A 12720-nucleotide genomic window follows, 5' to 3' on the forward strand; every position below is an offset into this window, starting at 1 on the left:
TAACAGTATTTATTGTGGGCCAGCCTGTCCCTGTTCCTGCTGTGCTGTTTGAAGGCAGGAGACAGAAAAAATACAAATTTAAAAGACTAGGTATTTTTCCAGGGTGGTTAGACTGAGGTTCTTGACACATCCTTCCTCCCTCTCAGTCTCCCCACCCGAAAGAGGAAGTGGACAATCCCAGAGGCCACCTCTTCCTCTCTGCTTCTGCCTTCCACCCCAGTGTCGACCACCATCACTACCACCACTACCACTCTGAGATGGGTTCCTGTTACGATGCTGCTTCTGTTAAAAAATTAGTCATTTGCTTAAAACAGAGTGAAGGAAAATGAATAAATACAGAAACTCATAGGTTCAAACTAACCTCAGGTCCCTCTGCCCCAGGAGGAAAGAAGAAACCTGTACCTCTTCCTCTTCCTTTGTCCTCCCCTATGTCTGGGCATTCTGATCTTTACCTAAATACCCCCACTTCTGTTTGACTTGTAATGTCACTTTTGAAAATGTATAACATAAAACTTAATATTGCAAATATTTGTCAGATTTTATGTCCAGAGAATATGTATAAAGGTGAACAATTTCCCTTCTCAATATAACTTTTGAAGTGTTGATGAGTTGTGAATGAAACTCTAAAGAATAAGGTGACTCTTGAAAACCTCTGATAAGGCTGGGCATGTGGGTATTCTCTTTATTATTATACTTTTATTAAGTATGTTACATTCAGAAAACTATAATGGGTGATAAAAATGTCTATTTGAGTCCAGTATCTTATGTCCTAGAATTACTATATGTTATGTGTTAAAGAATATTTTCCTGTTCTCCAGTCCAATTGTGTTTTTATTTACTTAATTGCTTCACCTATGAGCTGGAGGGGCTTTCTCTGAACACTTACCTCTCCTCAGCCCACGTGCAGGTTTGGTCCTGCTTTCTGGCCCATTCTTTTTTTGTTAATAGGGAAAAATGAGTCTGGATAGAGGTTGCCTGGCATAGACCTCACTCACCATTTGTAGGCCTCACATCACCCAGTTCTGTTCAGTTTCCTGAGTGTTCGTACTGGTCACCAACAAGCCAGTTTTATTCTGCTGTTTAGTAGTGAAAGCAAGCTCAGCACAAAGAGGGGTGTTTGTGGTTTTGTTTTTTAGCATTTTATTTTCATTCTTCAAAATAAAAAATATTACTAGGATGTGTTTCTGTGAGTATGACTGAGATGATCATATTGAATTCTATACTGAAATCTGTATTTCTGAACCACTGACTTTGTTTTTCTGTTTTCCTTTCCTGCTCACACTTTGGACAGGACAATCTTTGTTCCCCTTCTGACATCCTTCAGCTAAACCTCAGCGTTAAAAGAACTGTTGAAACACTACTTTCTCTTGGGGCACATTCAGAAGAATCCAGTTTTGTCTCTCTGTCTATCCAGCTTTTGGGTTTTGTGGCATTTTATTGTACTTTAATGTTAACTCTCTGTCTGCTTTATTACGGGATCTTCCCCCTCTAGCTGAAAGATTGCACTCCAGTGATTTTCCACCTCATTCCTGTGTTTGGTAAAGGAGGTTTGTTTCTTGTTACCAAGTATTTACATACGTGCTTTTTTTTTTTTTTTTTCTGGCTATCAAACAGCCAACCAGTAAAGGAGATAAATCCTGTCCCCATATGTCCAGATGAACAGTCCATCACATTAGTAAGCATTGATGATGGCTAACAGAGCAAAACACCAGCGTTTTTTCTCCTGGTGATTTGTCCATTCTCCTGGCCTGTGTCCTTTTTCCTCTTATCACAAGTGCTGAGGTGCCTCTGATACAATCCTGCACCTGCTCTTAGAATAAGACTTAGGATATAATATGACGTAATAAAATTCCCAAGTGGCCATTTTCCAACGTCTTCAACAACTGCTCATAAAGAAAATAGTTGCACCCTCTCCAGTTGAGGAGGCAGCTGGTCACTAAGATCTCTGCATTGAGCTGTGCCCGAAAATCCTGCGGTATCCTGTATTGTGAGGCACAGGTCCACGTAACCATTTGCTGTCTGCACATCTGGAAGCACTGACCATTTAGTCTTAGTAATTTTAATTTGATCAGAACGTGCAGTCCAAAAATCAGGTAGGTTCCTTAGATCGCTATTCTGAGCCCAGTGTGTACATTTAAAATAGTCCACAACAAGCAGATGGTCTGGAGCTGACCTTTCAGGAGTAGGCACCTGTCCAGATTTACTGTGTTTGTTATCAATGAACTAGCTTCACCTCTAGAACCCTATTTATAATTTAAATAGAAATTTATGTAATTTACAGTATACTTGAATCATCTTAATAGGTGAACTTGTACTGAATTAGGCTGTTCAGGAGGTTGTATCTGAACAGTAAGAACAGGTAAAGTATCAGGCAGCGGTCTCTGCTCTGTACCCAAGGCAGTGAGTTTTATCGTCTTCAGGATGTCCTAAATATGTAAGCTGCTGGCCTTAATGCTTGAAACTACTTCATGATTGCATTCAGATTCTAGTTCTCATAAATAGGGTTTCTGAACATTTAGGAATCTACTGAACTCAAATATGAAGGGGAATTGCAGGAAACATAACAAACACCTTGTTGTAGAAGTCAGCTTGAGGGTGTGATTGCTTTGGTTTTCTTACATATTAAATGGGACAGGGGCGCCTGGGTGGCGCAGTCGGTTAAGCGTCCGACTTCAGCCAGGTCACGATCTCACGGTCCGTGGGTTCGAGCCCCGCGTCGGGCTCTGGGCTGATGGCTCAGAGCCTGGAGCCTGTTTCTGATTCTGTGTCTCCCTCTCTCTCTGCCCCTCCCCCGTTCATGCTCTGTCTCTCTCTGTCCCAAAAATAAATAAAAACGTTGAAAAAAAAATTTAAAAAAATAAATAAATAAATGGGACAGTTCTTTAACACATTAAAAAACTGTTTACTATTAATGCTGAAATATTGACCTGACCACTGTGTTGAAAACCAGTTTTATATGGTAGTGGTGCCTTCCAGAGTTTGGAAGGCTTGCTTTGTTCTATTTTTAAGATGTCTTGGAGTCAAAGACCATTCGGTTTTGTGGAGTTTTGTCCCTTTAGAAGATAAAACACGTGGTCTTGTAGGGGGGTAGTTGTACATTCTCTTCAGAGCACACAGCGTTCCCTCCAAGCTGGCTGGCAGGTAAATGCGCATCTGGAAAGCATAAGCCTCTGAGGGAATGTCTAAACCGCAGGCAGCAGTGTGGGGCACTATGGAGAAGGGATCAGGGAATTGGCCTCAGAGAAACTATGCTTCCCCAAGAGCAAAACACCCTGCAGGTTCATTTTAGAATAGTTCATCTGTATTGGCAGTGGTACTCAAAGTATTTATACAGAGTTGGTAGTTTTATAAGGTCAAAAGATTGCAATTACCTTGTTTTATCAGGATAAGTATTAAAGTTTTAAGCGCAAGTACCAATAACTGTTCAAAATAAATGTTATATTTTTTATCGCAACTAATTTTGTAAAACTTCCTAATACAGTAAGTGCCATTGAAAAGTCCAGTTATCTTTTTTAATAAATATGTGTAGTCTCCTTTTCAGTGGGACCAGAATTCTACTTTTTGTCCTTTGTGAGAGCAGTGTCTGTTTTTCTGAATATTTAATCTTAAAAGAAACACCAATGATAGGTGTTATCCTTAAACCCTGCCTTTTTCTCTCTCAAGAAAGGCTTAACCAAATGTTAATGAGGCAAACACAGTAGAAGTTTTTAACTTCCTTAAGCAAACATATAAACACTTTTCAAATATATGGTGATTGAGGTGTTCCTGACTAAACTCACATCATAGATCTCCAGCATAATTTAATCCATTAAATACCAGGATATGAAATACTTCCATTTCTTCTATAACACAGCTGGTGGGCATCCTTCCTGCAAGCAGTCTGGCTTCTGGCAGGAAACTATCTTGCGTTCCTTTGGTGTATGATTTCCAGAGCACTTTCTCCTACAGTGTCCTATCTGTCAGGCCTGAGCCATCTGGTAACTTGGAACTGCTTTTCCATTTTCTCCACCTCATTTTACTGATCTGCATTGATCTTTTATGTATCAGGAATGAAGGATGTTGCTTTTACTCCATAGTATTTTGTTATCCTCTGTTGTATGTAGAAGTGTATGTAACTTGTCCTTACCCCAGTTTTCAAAATGGTCCGTTTGTACTTTTAGTTGTTTTAATAAAGTGACGGTGTCAGGTACCATCTCTGTGTAACTCCTGTTAACAGAGGCCAGTTTCCCAGACTGACTCTTCATATCTCAGTTGACTATTATGAGGGAGAGAAGAGATGCTTATTTTTTCTTTTTAGTTTGTTGATGTTCATCCTGTTTTCTCTTTTGTTTGTTTTTATGTTACGTCGTTCCATTTCAGGAGCAATTATGTTTGCCTCTCCACATTTTAGAAGAGAAAGGTTTGAGCCAGGTTGCGGTGACGGTCCAGGCTCTCCTGGCACTTGCCCCCCCCAAGCAGCAGCACCCGTCATCTGCTGTGTAAGGACCCCCAGCACCTGGGCGTTGGCCTGGCCAAACCGGAGCAGGACGCGATTGCTGCTGCCAGCCGTCTGCTTAAACAAAGCTCTTAAGTGTTCTTAAAAAGGACTGTTTCCATGATTCCTAACAGGAATATTTTGCTTCATGCCTCCATTTTAGGGGAGGTTATATTCGTTTCCATTGAACTGTTTAGGAAGACACGGTTGGCTTTCACAAATGAAACTTAATTCTGTCATTACTGAGAACGCAACACTGAAGCCTAAACTGGCTGTGCTTTCCTAGAGAGTAGGCTTGTCTCACATACCAGAAAGAAACTCCTCAAAAGGCTATTTAGCTCCCCTGAAAGCACAGACATGCTGTTATCTTAACCTGTTTCCTGTTTCTGGAGTCCTCTGGTTTCCAAAACTGGTTGTTCATTAGAATCTCCTGGAGCATTTGTTAAAATGCAGAGTCTCATTTGGTAGGTCTAAAGCGAGGCCTGGGTATCTGCATTTTCAACAGATGTGGTAGAGACCACTGTCTCAATCTAGATATTTGTATGATGTGGGGAGTAATGACTCCACTCTGTCAGCCACATTTAAAATCAGAAGCTATATATTAAGATTATTTGGACTGTCTGTGCAAGGCAAGACAAAAATAACAGAACTGGGTTTTTTGGACAAAATACTTATGTCCAGGGAGAACAAATATAATGTAGAAGGCCTAGATTTTTATGTAGTAAAACCATTTCAGAGAGTTAAGTTGTATATAAGGCCAGAGTCATAGGCCACCCCCCCTACGCAGGCTGGCCACCACCACTTAAAGCTTGGTTCTGTGTGACATCCTGCTATTCTCCACACTTTATAAACAGCACTCTCCACACAGGTTCCAAATCCTTAGGCTGGTAACAGGCACTACTCACCATTTGCATTGAGCCCTCCCATCCTCTTCCCCCCATGCTGCTCCCGGGATACCTGGACCTGCACACACCTTCCACCCACAGCAGAATACACTTCCGGCTCCCTGACTAATGGAAGATTATGAAAACAAAGCAAAGGAAATAAAGGAAAAACCAAGTTTCTTAATTTCTTTCAGGTAACAGCTGGTTTCCGTGGCTGAATCAAGCCACTTGTGGCATCTTAAAAAACAGCGTGCTGTGTATCTAGTTCATCTAACTCTACCACTCGTGCCTTCTTTACTCAATCATGGGCCAAGTGAAAGGGCCCAAGATCTTACGTGACAAAGCTGGGAGCCTTTGTTCAGGTTTAAGCCACTAGGGTCTTTCTTACCCTGTATTTTGAACCCCTTTTAGTTGTCAGCATATCTTTTGGTATTCACTGCCTTTATAAACCGGGTAAATAGACTTAGTGAAGATACTAGTTATCCGGGGTTGTGAATTGTTCTGGATTTACTTTACCAATGCATGCATTTGAGCAAAATGTTCTCTATCACGTGAATGCAGCATCTAAAAGGAAAATCATGGAGTATCCGGTCAAAATAATGTTTTCTCCCTGTTCTCACAGGGAAACAAATTCAGCAGAACATTACCACTTTGTCCAAGTTTAATATTAAAGAACATAAAGCATCTGAGCTCAAAACCCAGTCCTTCACTGTTCTTACAGAACAAAAGTAAAATGTCTTTTAAGTGTTTAGAGCCAGACCCCATTATATTTACAGTTCCAAACATACCCACCAATTGGGACTTGTTTAGAATTTGTGTGCATTTTTACACTATAGGTGTTTCTCCTTCTAGTCAACATTAAACCTCAGTACAATCTCTGAATAATAGAAGTCATTTGAAACTCAGCAAAGAACAGGACTGTTTTGTCACCTACTATGCAAGAATAACCCCAGAAGACATACATAATACAACATTTGGGACATTTGCAACTAATTATCCCATATGAATAAATGGAAATTTCCACTTATTTCACATTTCACACATAACGTGAAACCTTATTAATGTATTCTTATCAAACTAATTCAAATTTATATTTGAATTGCTAGAAAAAAATTGTGTACAGTTTTGGTTGATAATGAAAGAAAAATATCAAGCATATTGAATTTCTTTCCTTTGTCAAGATGCAGAAACATTTCATGATGGTTTTGTTGAAAAATTTTTGTATTCAGTGTTTTGTATGTACTTAAAAAAAACTGGAAAGAAAATTTCACATTTAGCCTTGCTAGACTGCAGTGTAAGATGAAGACAATGTTGTAACGGTTCCACCTGACCATTTGTGAGCTTCCTACTGAAGCGGTGACCAGCCCAGTGCTTGAAGTGTGAACAGAGAAAAGGCTAAAGTGCCCACCCAGCAGGGCCCCTGCCAGCTACGGACATCGTAAGTCAGCCAGGTCTCTGGAAATAACTTATGGGCGGAGGGGCCTTTGTATTTAGCTAGAACAGAGTAAGGGGCTTCTTAGCAGGTCACTTTCTTTAATAGCTTTTTAAAATACAGCCTTACAGCTAATCGAGGAGTCTGATTTCTCTTACTTGCTACAGCTCAGCAGTGACTAATGATGTGTGACTGTGCTGACGAGTATGATGAATTTTTAACAACTAAGCGCTTAAAATGGTTATAGAAATGAAGGAAAACATGGATATTTAGAACCCTTTTTATATAAGTATTGCAGTGAGATGGTTTACAGCAGATTTCATTTTATTTCTGAAAATGTTGTAAACATGTAATTAGTGAAAGATTTTGTAAAACATTGTCCTATATTTGTGTGTCTGTAAATATAATGCATAAGTTCTAAGTATAAATATGTCAGTATCATGTATGTTATTTTAAATTGCCTGTATGCCACCTTACACGTTGACATTAAAATAAAAGCCAACACTTCAATAGCGTGAAATAAAGGCTGATTTGAAAATGTTCATACCTAAAGCATGATTTCCTTGGCTAAAATGAAAGGGTATTTAATTCCCCGAAGGAACATCAGTAGAAACTGGGTCCTCATAACAGGCCCTTGAGATCAGTTTGTTTGTTTGTTTGTTTGTTTTACTCTAAGGAAGTACAGATATCAGTATTTCCCTATATTTGGAATCACATATAAGGCTTAATTCATGAAATACATGTGATATTTGGACACTTTTCTCTCATAAATTACCAACTATGCTGTAGGGAAAGCTTTAGCACCCCAAGACATTCTGTTTGGATTATCCTTACTGTTTTAGTCTTAATATCCTGCAAGGTGAAAATTGTTGAGGAAGCAAAGCAGGCATAGACCCTGGTGTCTCATGATCGAAAATCTCTCCAAGCTAGTCTTCCAGCAGGCCTGTGTCCCCCAACTTTACTGTGTGTGGGTTGTACACCCTAACATCTTGTATCTGTTTATTCTAATTCATTATTTATCTTTTTAATTTATAATTTATATCCCTATTTCCCAGAAAAGGAGCTGAAGCAGCTTATAGTAAGATACATATTCCATGCCGCCGCCACCCCAACAAAAACACTAAAGTGATAACAAATCTAAAAGGCAGAAAGGAACCAACCTGTGGAACTTCACTGTGTCTATATTATGCTAGACACTTTATAAGCATCGTCTTGGAATTCTGACTGAACACTTTTGCTCATAAAGAGTTTTTTCACTGTAGACAAATGATAGAATCAGGAACATTACAGAAATTACTGAAGTTTTAATGCATCACAATAACTAAGCCCTTGACATTTTTCTAGTAAGAAAGAGCAAGAAGAATCTTCATAAGCCTCCTAGAAATACTTCTCACCAAAAGTTTCTCAAAAGAAGCCCTAAGTCAACAGTATAGTCCTAATTCAGGGTTTGCAAACTAATACAACAGGCAAAGTGAAAACACCAGGCAGCACCTGGAAATGTCCAAATAAGAAACAACCTGTAGATGAGTTCTCTGCGCTGGTAAAATGTTTTCAAGTCCACCTTCCCAGCTCCAGAATACCAGAGGAAAAGGCAAGAGAATGTCACTTTTTCTTGCCTCTCCGCTTGTTCTTGTCTTTGCCTTTACCTTTGGAATCCTTGATATCATCTTTGTCCTTCTTAGGCATTTTGAAACCACCAAGTTCCCTCCGTACCATAGTGCCTCGCCACCAGGCCTGGAGCTAGAAGAGAAAGGGGGAGTGAGTAAAATTTATAGCTTGCCTGATAAGCTGCATCCTTTCTGCAGAAGGGAGTTGTTTTTTCCTACAGTTACTTCTGTCTGAAGAACGGTGTCTGTCTGAAACATGGAAGCGGCCATGCCTGCTGTAGCTACAGCAATGCTGCCCTGCGGTGCAGGACCCAGAGCTTAAGCCACAGAATCTAAAGTTCTCAAGGACTGAAAATAAAGAAAAGGAATCTGATAAGGCCAGTCTTCTCCTTTACACTTAAAAACCTGACTCCCTTGTACTGTTTCTCTTTATGAACGGCCAAGTTCCCCACATCTAAACCATTTGATCCAACAGGGATGTTAGCTGGGACACAGGCAAAAGTAAGCATTCAGTCAAAAACGTACAGATAATTTAGATGGCTTCAATAGGCTCCCTGGTGCATTTCTTGGCTTCAGTGATTGATTAAAGGATTGATTGAGGGATCCTCTTCCAAAAAGGATCTTGATAGCTCTCTTGAATATTTTAGTCATAGACACAACTGTTCTGAATACAGTCTGCGCTACTTCAAAATCAGACTAAGCCCTAAAAACTGGAAGCAAATCCATTAGTGAAAACAAAGGTGGTCTTCAGCTAGTCTTTACATTTTTGCTGTAAATCAAGGAATCCTGCCAAATAGGAAACACCATAGAAGCTCAATAAATCCTTGCTAACTGTACATCTGACACTCTCCTAATGAAAAGCTCATATTTGGGTTTGGATGCCTGGTTCTGAATGTACTTTAAAGCTTACTTTCTTAATCTACCCCATAATATACATCACAAACTACTGTTTACACACTGTAGGATCTCTCTCAGCAGACACACTTCTTCCAGAGAGCAGGGCAATCCTCTCAACAACAGTTTGGATCCAGCTGATGTTATTTTTGCTTGAAAATATTCCCCAGAATCTGACCTACCAGTTTCAACATCACTAATATTCACAAGTCCATATAAAACTAATGTTAATCTTTTTTTTCTAAACTGCTCTTTATTCCCTATACCTTTTTTGAAAATAGCTCATCAGAACCTAGAAGATAGGCTGGGCTAACTTCTATAAATAGAATTTTAAGAAGCTCCTCTAGGGGCACCTGGCTGGCTCAATCAGTAGAGCATGTGACTCTTGATCTTCAGGTCTTGAGTTCAAGCCCCACACTGCGGGCAGAGTCTACCTGAAAAAATAAATTTAAAAAAGAAGAAGAACAAGAGGCTCCTCCAAGAGCTGTTTCGATTATTAATAGTATTCTTAAATTTGACCTCTGGGCACAAGTTCTAGCTCCAGCTTCCCCTGCTAACCACCACTTTCCTCCCTGATTAAGAGGTGGGGATGTGTCCTTTGCTATGTTAGCTCTCTCCCTGCACCGAGGACTATAGTCAAATTCCAATAATAACAAAAAGCCATGCTTCCTTACAGATCTCCCATCCATGCTTCATAACAAAGGAGAGATACTTTGTGTTCCTCAGTGTTAGGCCAGCTATGGGATTGAAGGTGCCCTAAGATGTCAGTTCTGGCTTTCTACCTGTAAGACGCTCTTGAGTTCCAAGTGATCCTGTTCTATCTTCTTCCTGGTCTTCTCCTTTTCTATCCGATCTTCAATGATGACCTGTTCAAACTCCCTTATCTATAAAAGTAGACATTAATCGTAGGTTATAAGACTGTCTTGGCAAGGTATGGCCCAGCCAGCCCTGCACTTTTAATATAAAATTTGAACATAAAGCTTGCCAAATCTAAAGATAAACCAAAGAAAGAAAAGTTTACTGGATTCCTAAATGGTAAATACTCGTATATTAACTTTATAATTGTACCCCCCCGTTTTTTCAGTTTGAATAATTCAAATTTGCATAGTCTTGCATAAAAATGAAATACTAACTTGATGTGTGATTAGTGACCTCAAAATAATGTAATTTTTTTAGCTCCTAGAATGTACGCATACAAATAGCGGCAGCCACCTTTTAAAAGAGAAATTTGGGAAATTTTACATTTATTCAATGATGAAACCATAATCAGAGCTTTTTAAAAATCATAATTTACAGATTATCTTCAGAGACCATAAAATAGAAATGATAAATTAGTATCTATCTCAAGAGGTTGTTGTGAGCATTAAATAGTTTTTAAATGTGAAATACTAGTAAAGTGCCTGGGACAGAGCAAGCACCATGTAAGTGTTAGCTGCTGCCATCACTGTCCCCATCATCGATGTTGTTACCATCATCATCACAGGATAGCCTCTCAGTGATTTACAGGCACACCTCCACTTTGTCACCAGAAACAGCAGTACCCACCTACTATAGCTCGGCTACCACCCACTCCCTGGTGCTCAGTCTTACACTATCGAGACTGTTTCCTTACCATTTTTGCAAGGTCTTGAAGGTGTGCTAAGTCACTGGCCTTAGCAGATTTGAGAGCATTTAGTTCATTCTGTTTCATTTCTGTGTCCTTATCAAATTTCTCCATCCAGAACTCTAACTTCTCCTCAAGTTTCTGTTTGGAAAGAACATTAAAACATGGCTCCCACCAGGCACAAAACCTTATATACTGTATGAAATCATTTATATAAGGTTCAAGAACAGGCAAAACTTTTCTCTCATGATAAAAGTCAGAATCGTGGCTCCTTCTAGGGGTGGCTTGCTTTATTTGATTGGGAAGGGGGCACGAGGGAAATTTCTGGAATGTTGTAAATGTGCTATCTGGGTGGTGGTGGTTCCAGGAGTTTATATATGTAAATGTTCATCAAACTATATGCTTAATATTTGTATATTTAATATGATTACTCAATTTAAAAACAGGGGGAAGAGGCCCTTCCAGGTGTCTGGATGAGGGAAATTGGAAAGGAATAAAAGATAGGTAGAAAATTCTGAAGGATAAGGGATGGCATCAGACATCTCTTTGATTAATAACAGTAAATACCAGTTGGGAAGGGTACAATGTCTTCAGATTCCTAAAAACTAATCAATGTGAATCTAAGATTCTATAACCTAGCCAACCTTGCATTCAAATGTGACAGAAAGAAAGAACATAACTGGTCTTTCTAAAAGAGTTGCTCAAGAGTATATTTTAGCCAAGTAAAATGAAAGAGATAGTATGTGGGAGAAACAATAAAATGTATATTTAAGCTACATAATATACTTTTTAAAATTAAATCATAATCTGTAACTAAAATCCCAAATTAGGCAGTGTAGTCTCATGGAAGGAGCACAGACAGGTTCTGAAGGCAGACTGCCTAGGTTCAGCTCCCAACTCTGGCACTCAAATAAGTTAAATTCTCTAAAGCTTTACTTCTCTCATTTGTAGAAAGGAAACATATAAGGAATGATTTCACCATGGGACATAGAAGAGGAAAAGAAGAGGTAAGTGAAAGCTTTGCTTTAATAAAGACAAGAAGATACAGATATTAACTAGACTTAAGAAGAAGAGTAAAGTATAAATATGTATGTTCAAATGCTAAGGGTTACCACTCCAAGCACAGAATGTATAACTTCCAAACCCCTAGGTCACATACTTGAAGTACCTCAAGAAGGAGACTTTAGATGGTACACTTACATGGGATTTTTAAAAAATATGATTCAACTAATCATTCTGATTAAGTTAAAGAGAACATACCAGTTTGATGCAGTCATGTCTTTAACATCTTTCAAACTCTTGTTAACACATTTTTTAAAGTTTATTTTGAGAGAGAGAGAGAGGGAGAGAGACAGGGAGGGGCAGAGAGAGGGAGAGAGAGAATCCCAAGCAGGCTCCGCACTGTCAGCACAGAGCCTGACTGGGGCTCTAACTCGAACCATGAGATTGTGACCTGAGCCAAAATTAAGAGTTGGAGCCTAACTGACTGAGCCACCCTGGTGCCCCAGTTTTTTTCTAAGTTTTTTGTTTTGTTTTGTTTTGTTTTTTGAGAGAGAGTGAGCGTGGAGGGCAGAAAGGAAATCCCAAGTAGGCTCAACGCTGCCAGCCAGAGCCTGACCCAGGGCTTGATCTTATGAACCGTGAGATCATGACCTGTGCTGATACCAAGAGTTTGACGCTTAACTGACTGAGCTGCCCAGGTGCCCCTTTTTCTTTTTTTAACAAAAAGAGAAGAGTCTCCAGGCAGGCAAGAAAAACTGGTTAAAATGTAATCACATCATTTGGTATTTATTGTACTTCTATTTATTTTGATTTCTACTTGCGAC

General features: G+C 39.4%; 2 protein-coding genes across 9 annotated transcripts in view; one reads left to right on the plus strand and one right to left on the minus strand.

Annotated features, from left to right (window-relative positions):
* Positions 1-7334, plus strand: part of LRCH3 (leucine rich repeats and calponin homology domain containing 3) — a 122729-nt gene extending 115395 nt beyond the window's left edge. For 4 of the 8 annotated variants that reach the window (XM_030329028.1, XM_030329030.1, XM_030329032.1 and 1 more), the window contains one exon: positions 1292-2644. In XM_030329028.1, the coding sequence (XP_030184888.1) occupies positions 1292-1492 (201 nt within the window). In that variant the 3' untranslated portion in view covers positions 1493-2644. The other 4 variants (XM_032594738.1, XM_030329031.1, XM_030329033.1 and 1 more) reach the window with 2 other exon arrangements.
* Positions 7335-8392: 1058 nt separating this feature from the next.
* IQCG (IQ motif containing G) overlaps positions 8393-12720 on the minus strand; it is a 49367-nt gene continuing 45039 nt past the window's right edge. Inside the window, exons 8-10 of the mRNA XM_032594739.1 lie at positions 10904-11035; positions 10074-10175; positions 8393-8530 (exon numbers count right to left, since the gene is read on the minus strand). Coding sequence (XP_032450630.1) covers positions 8393-8530; positions 10074-10175; positions 10904-11035 — 372 coding nt within the window. The remainder of the gene's footprint in view (positions 8531-10073; positions 10176-10903; positions 11036-12720) is intronic.

This window comes from Lynx canadensis, chromosome C2, assembly GCF_007474595.2.
Source record: "Lynx canadensis isolate LIC74 chromosome C2, mLynCan4.pri.v2, whole genome shotgun sequence".
Taxonomy (NCBI): Eukaryota; Metazoa; Chordata; class Mammalia; order Carnivora; family Felidae; genus Lynx; species Lynx canadensis.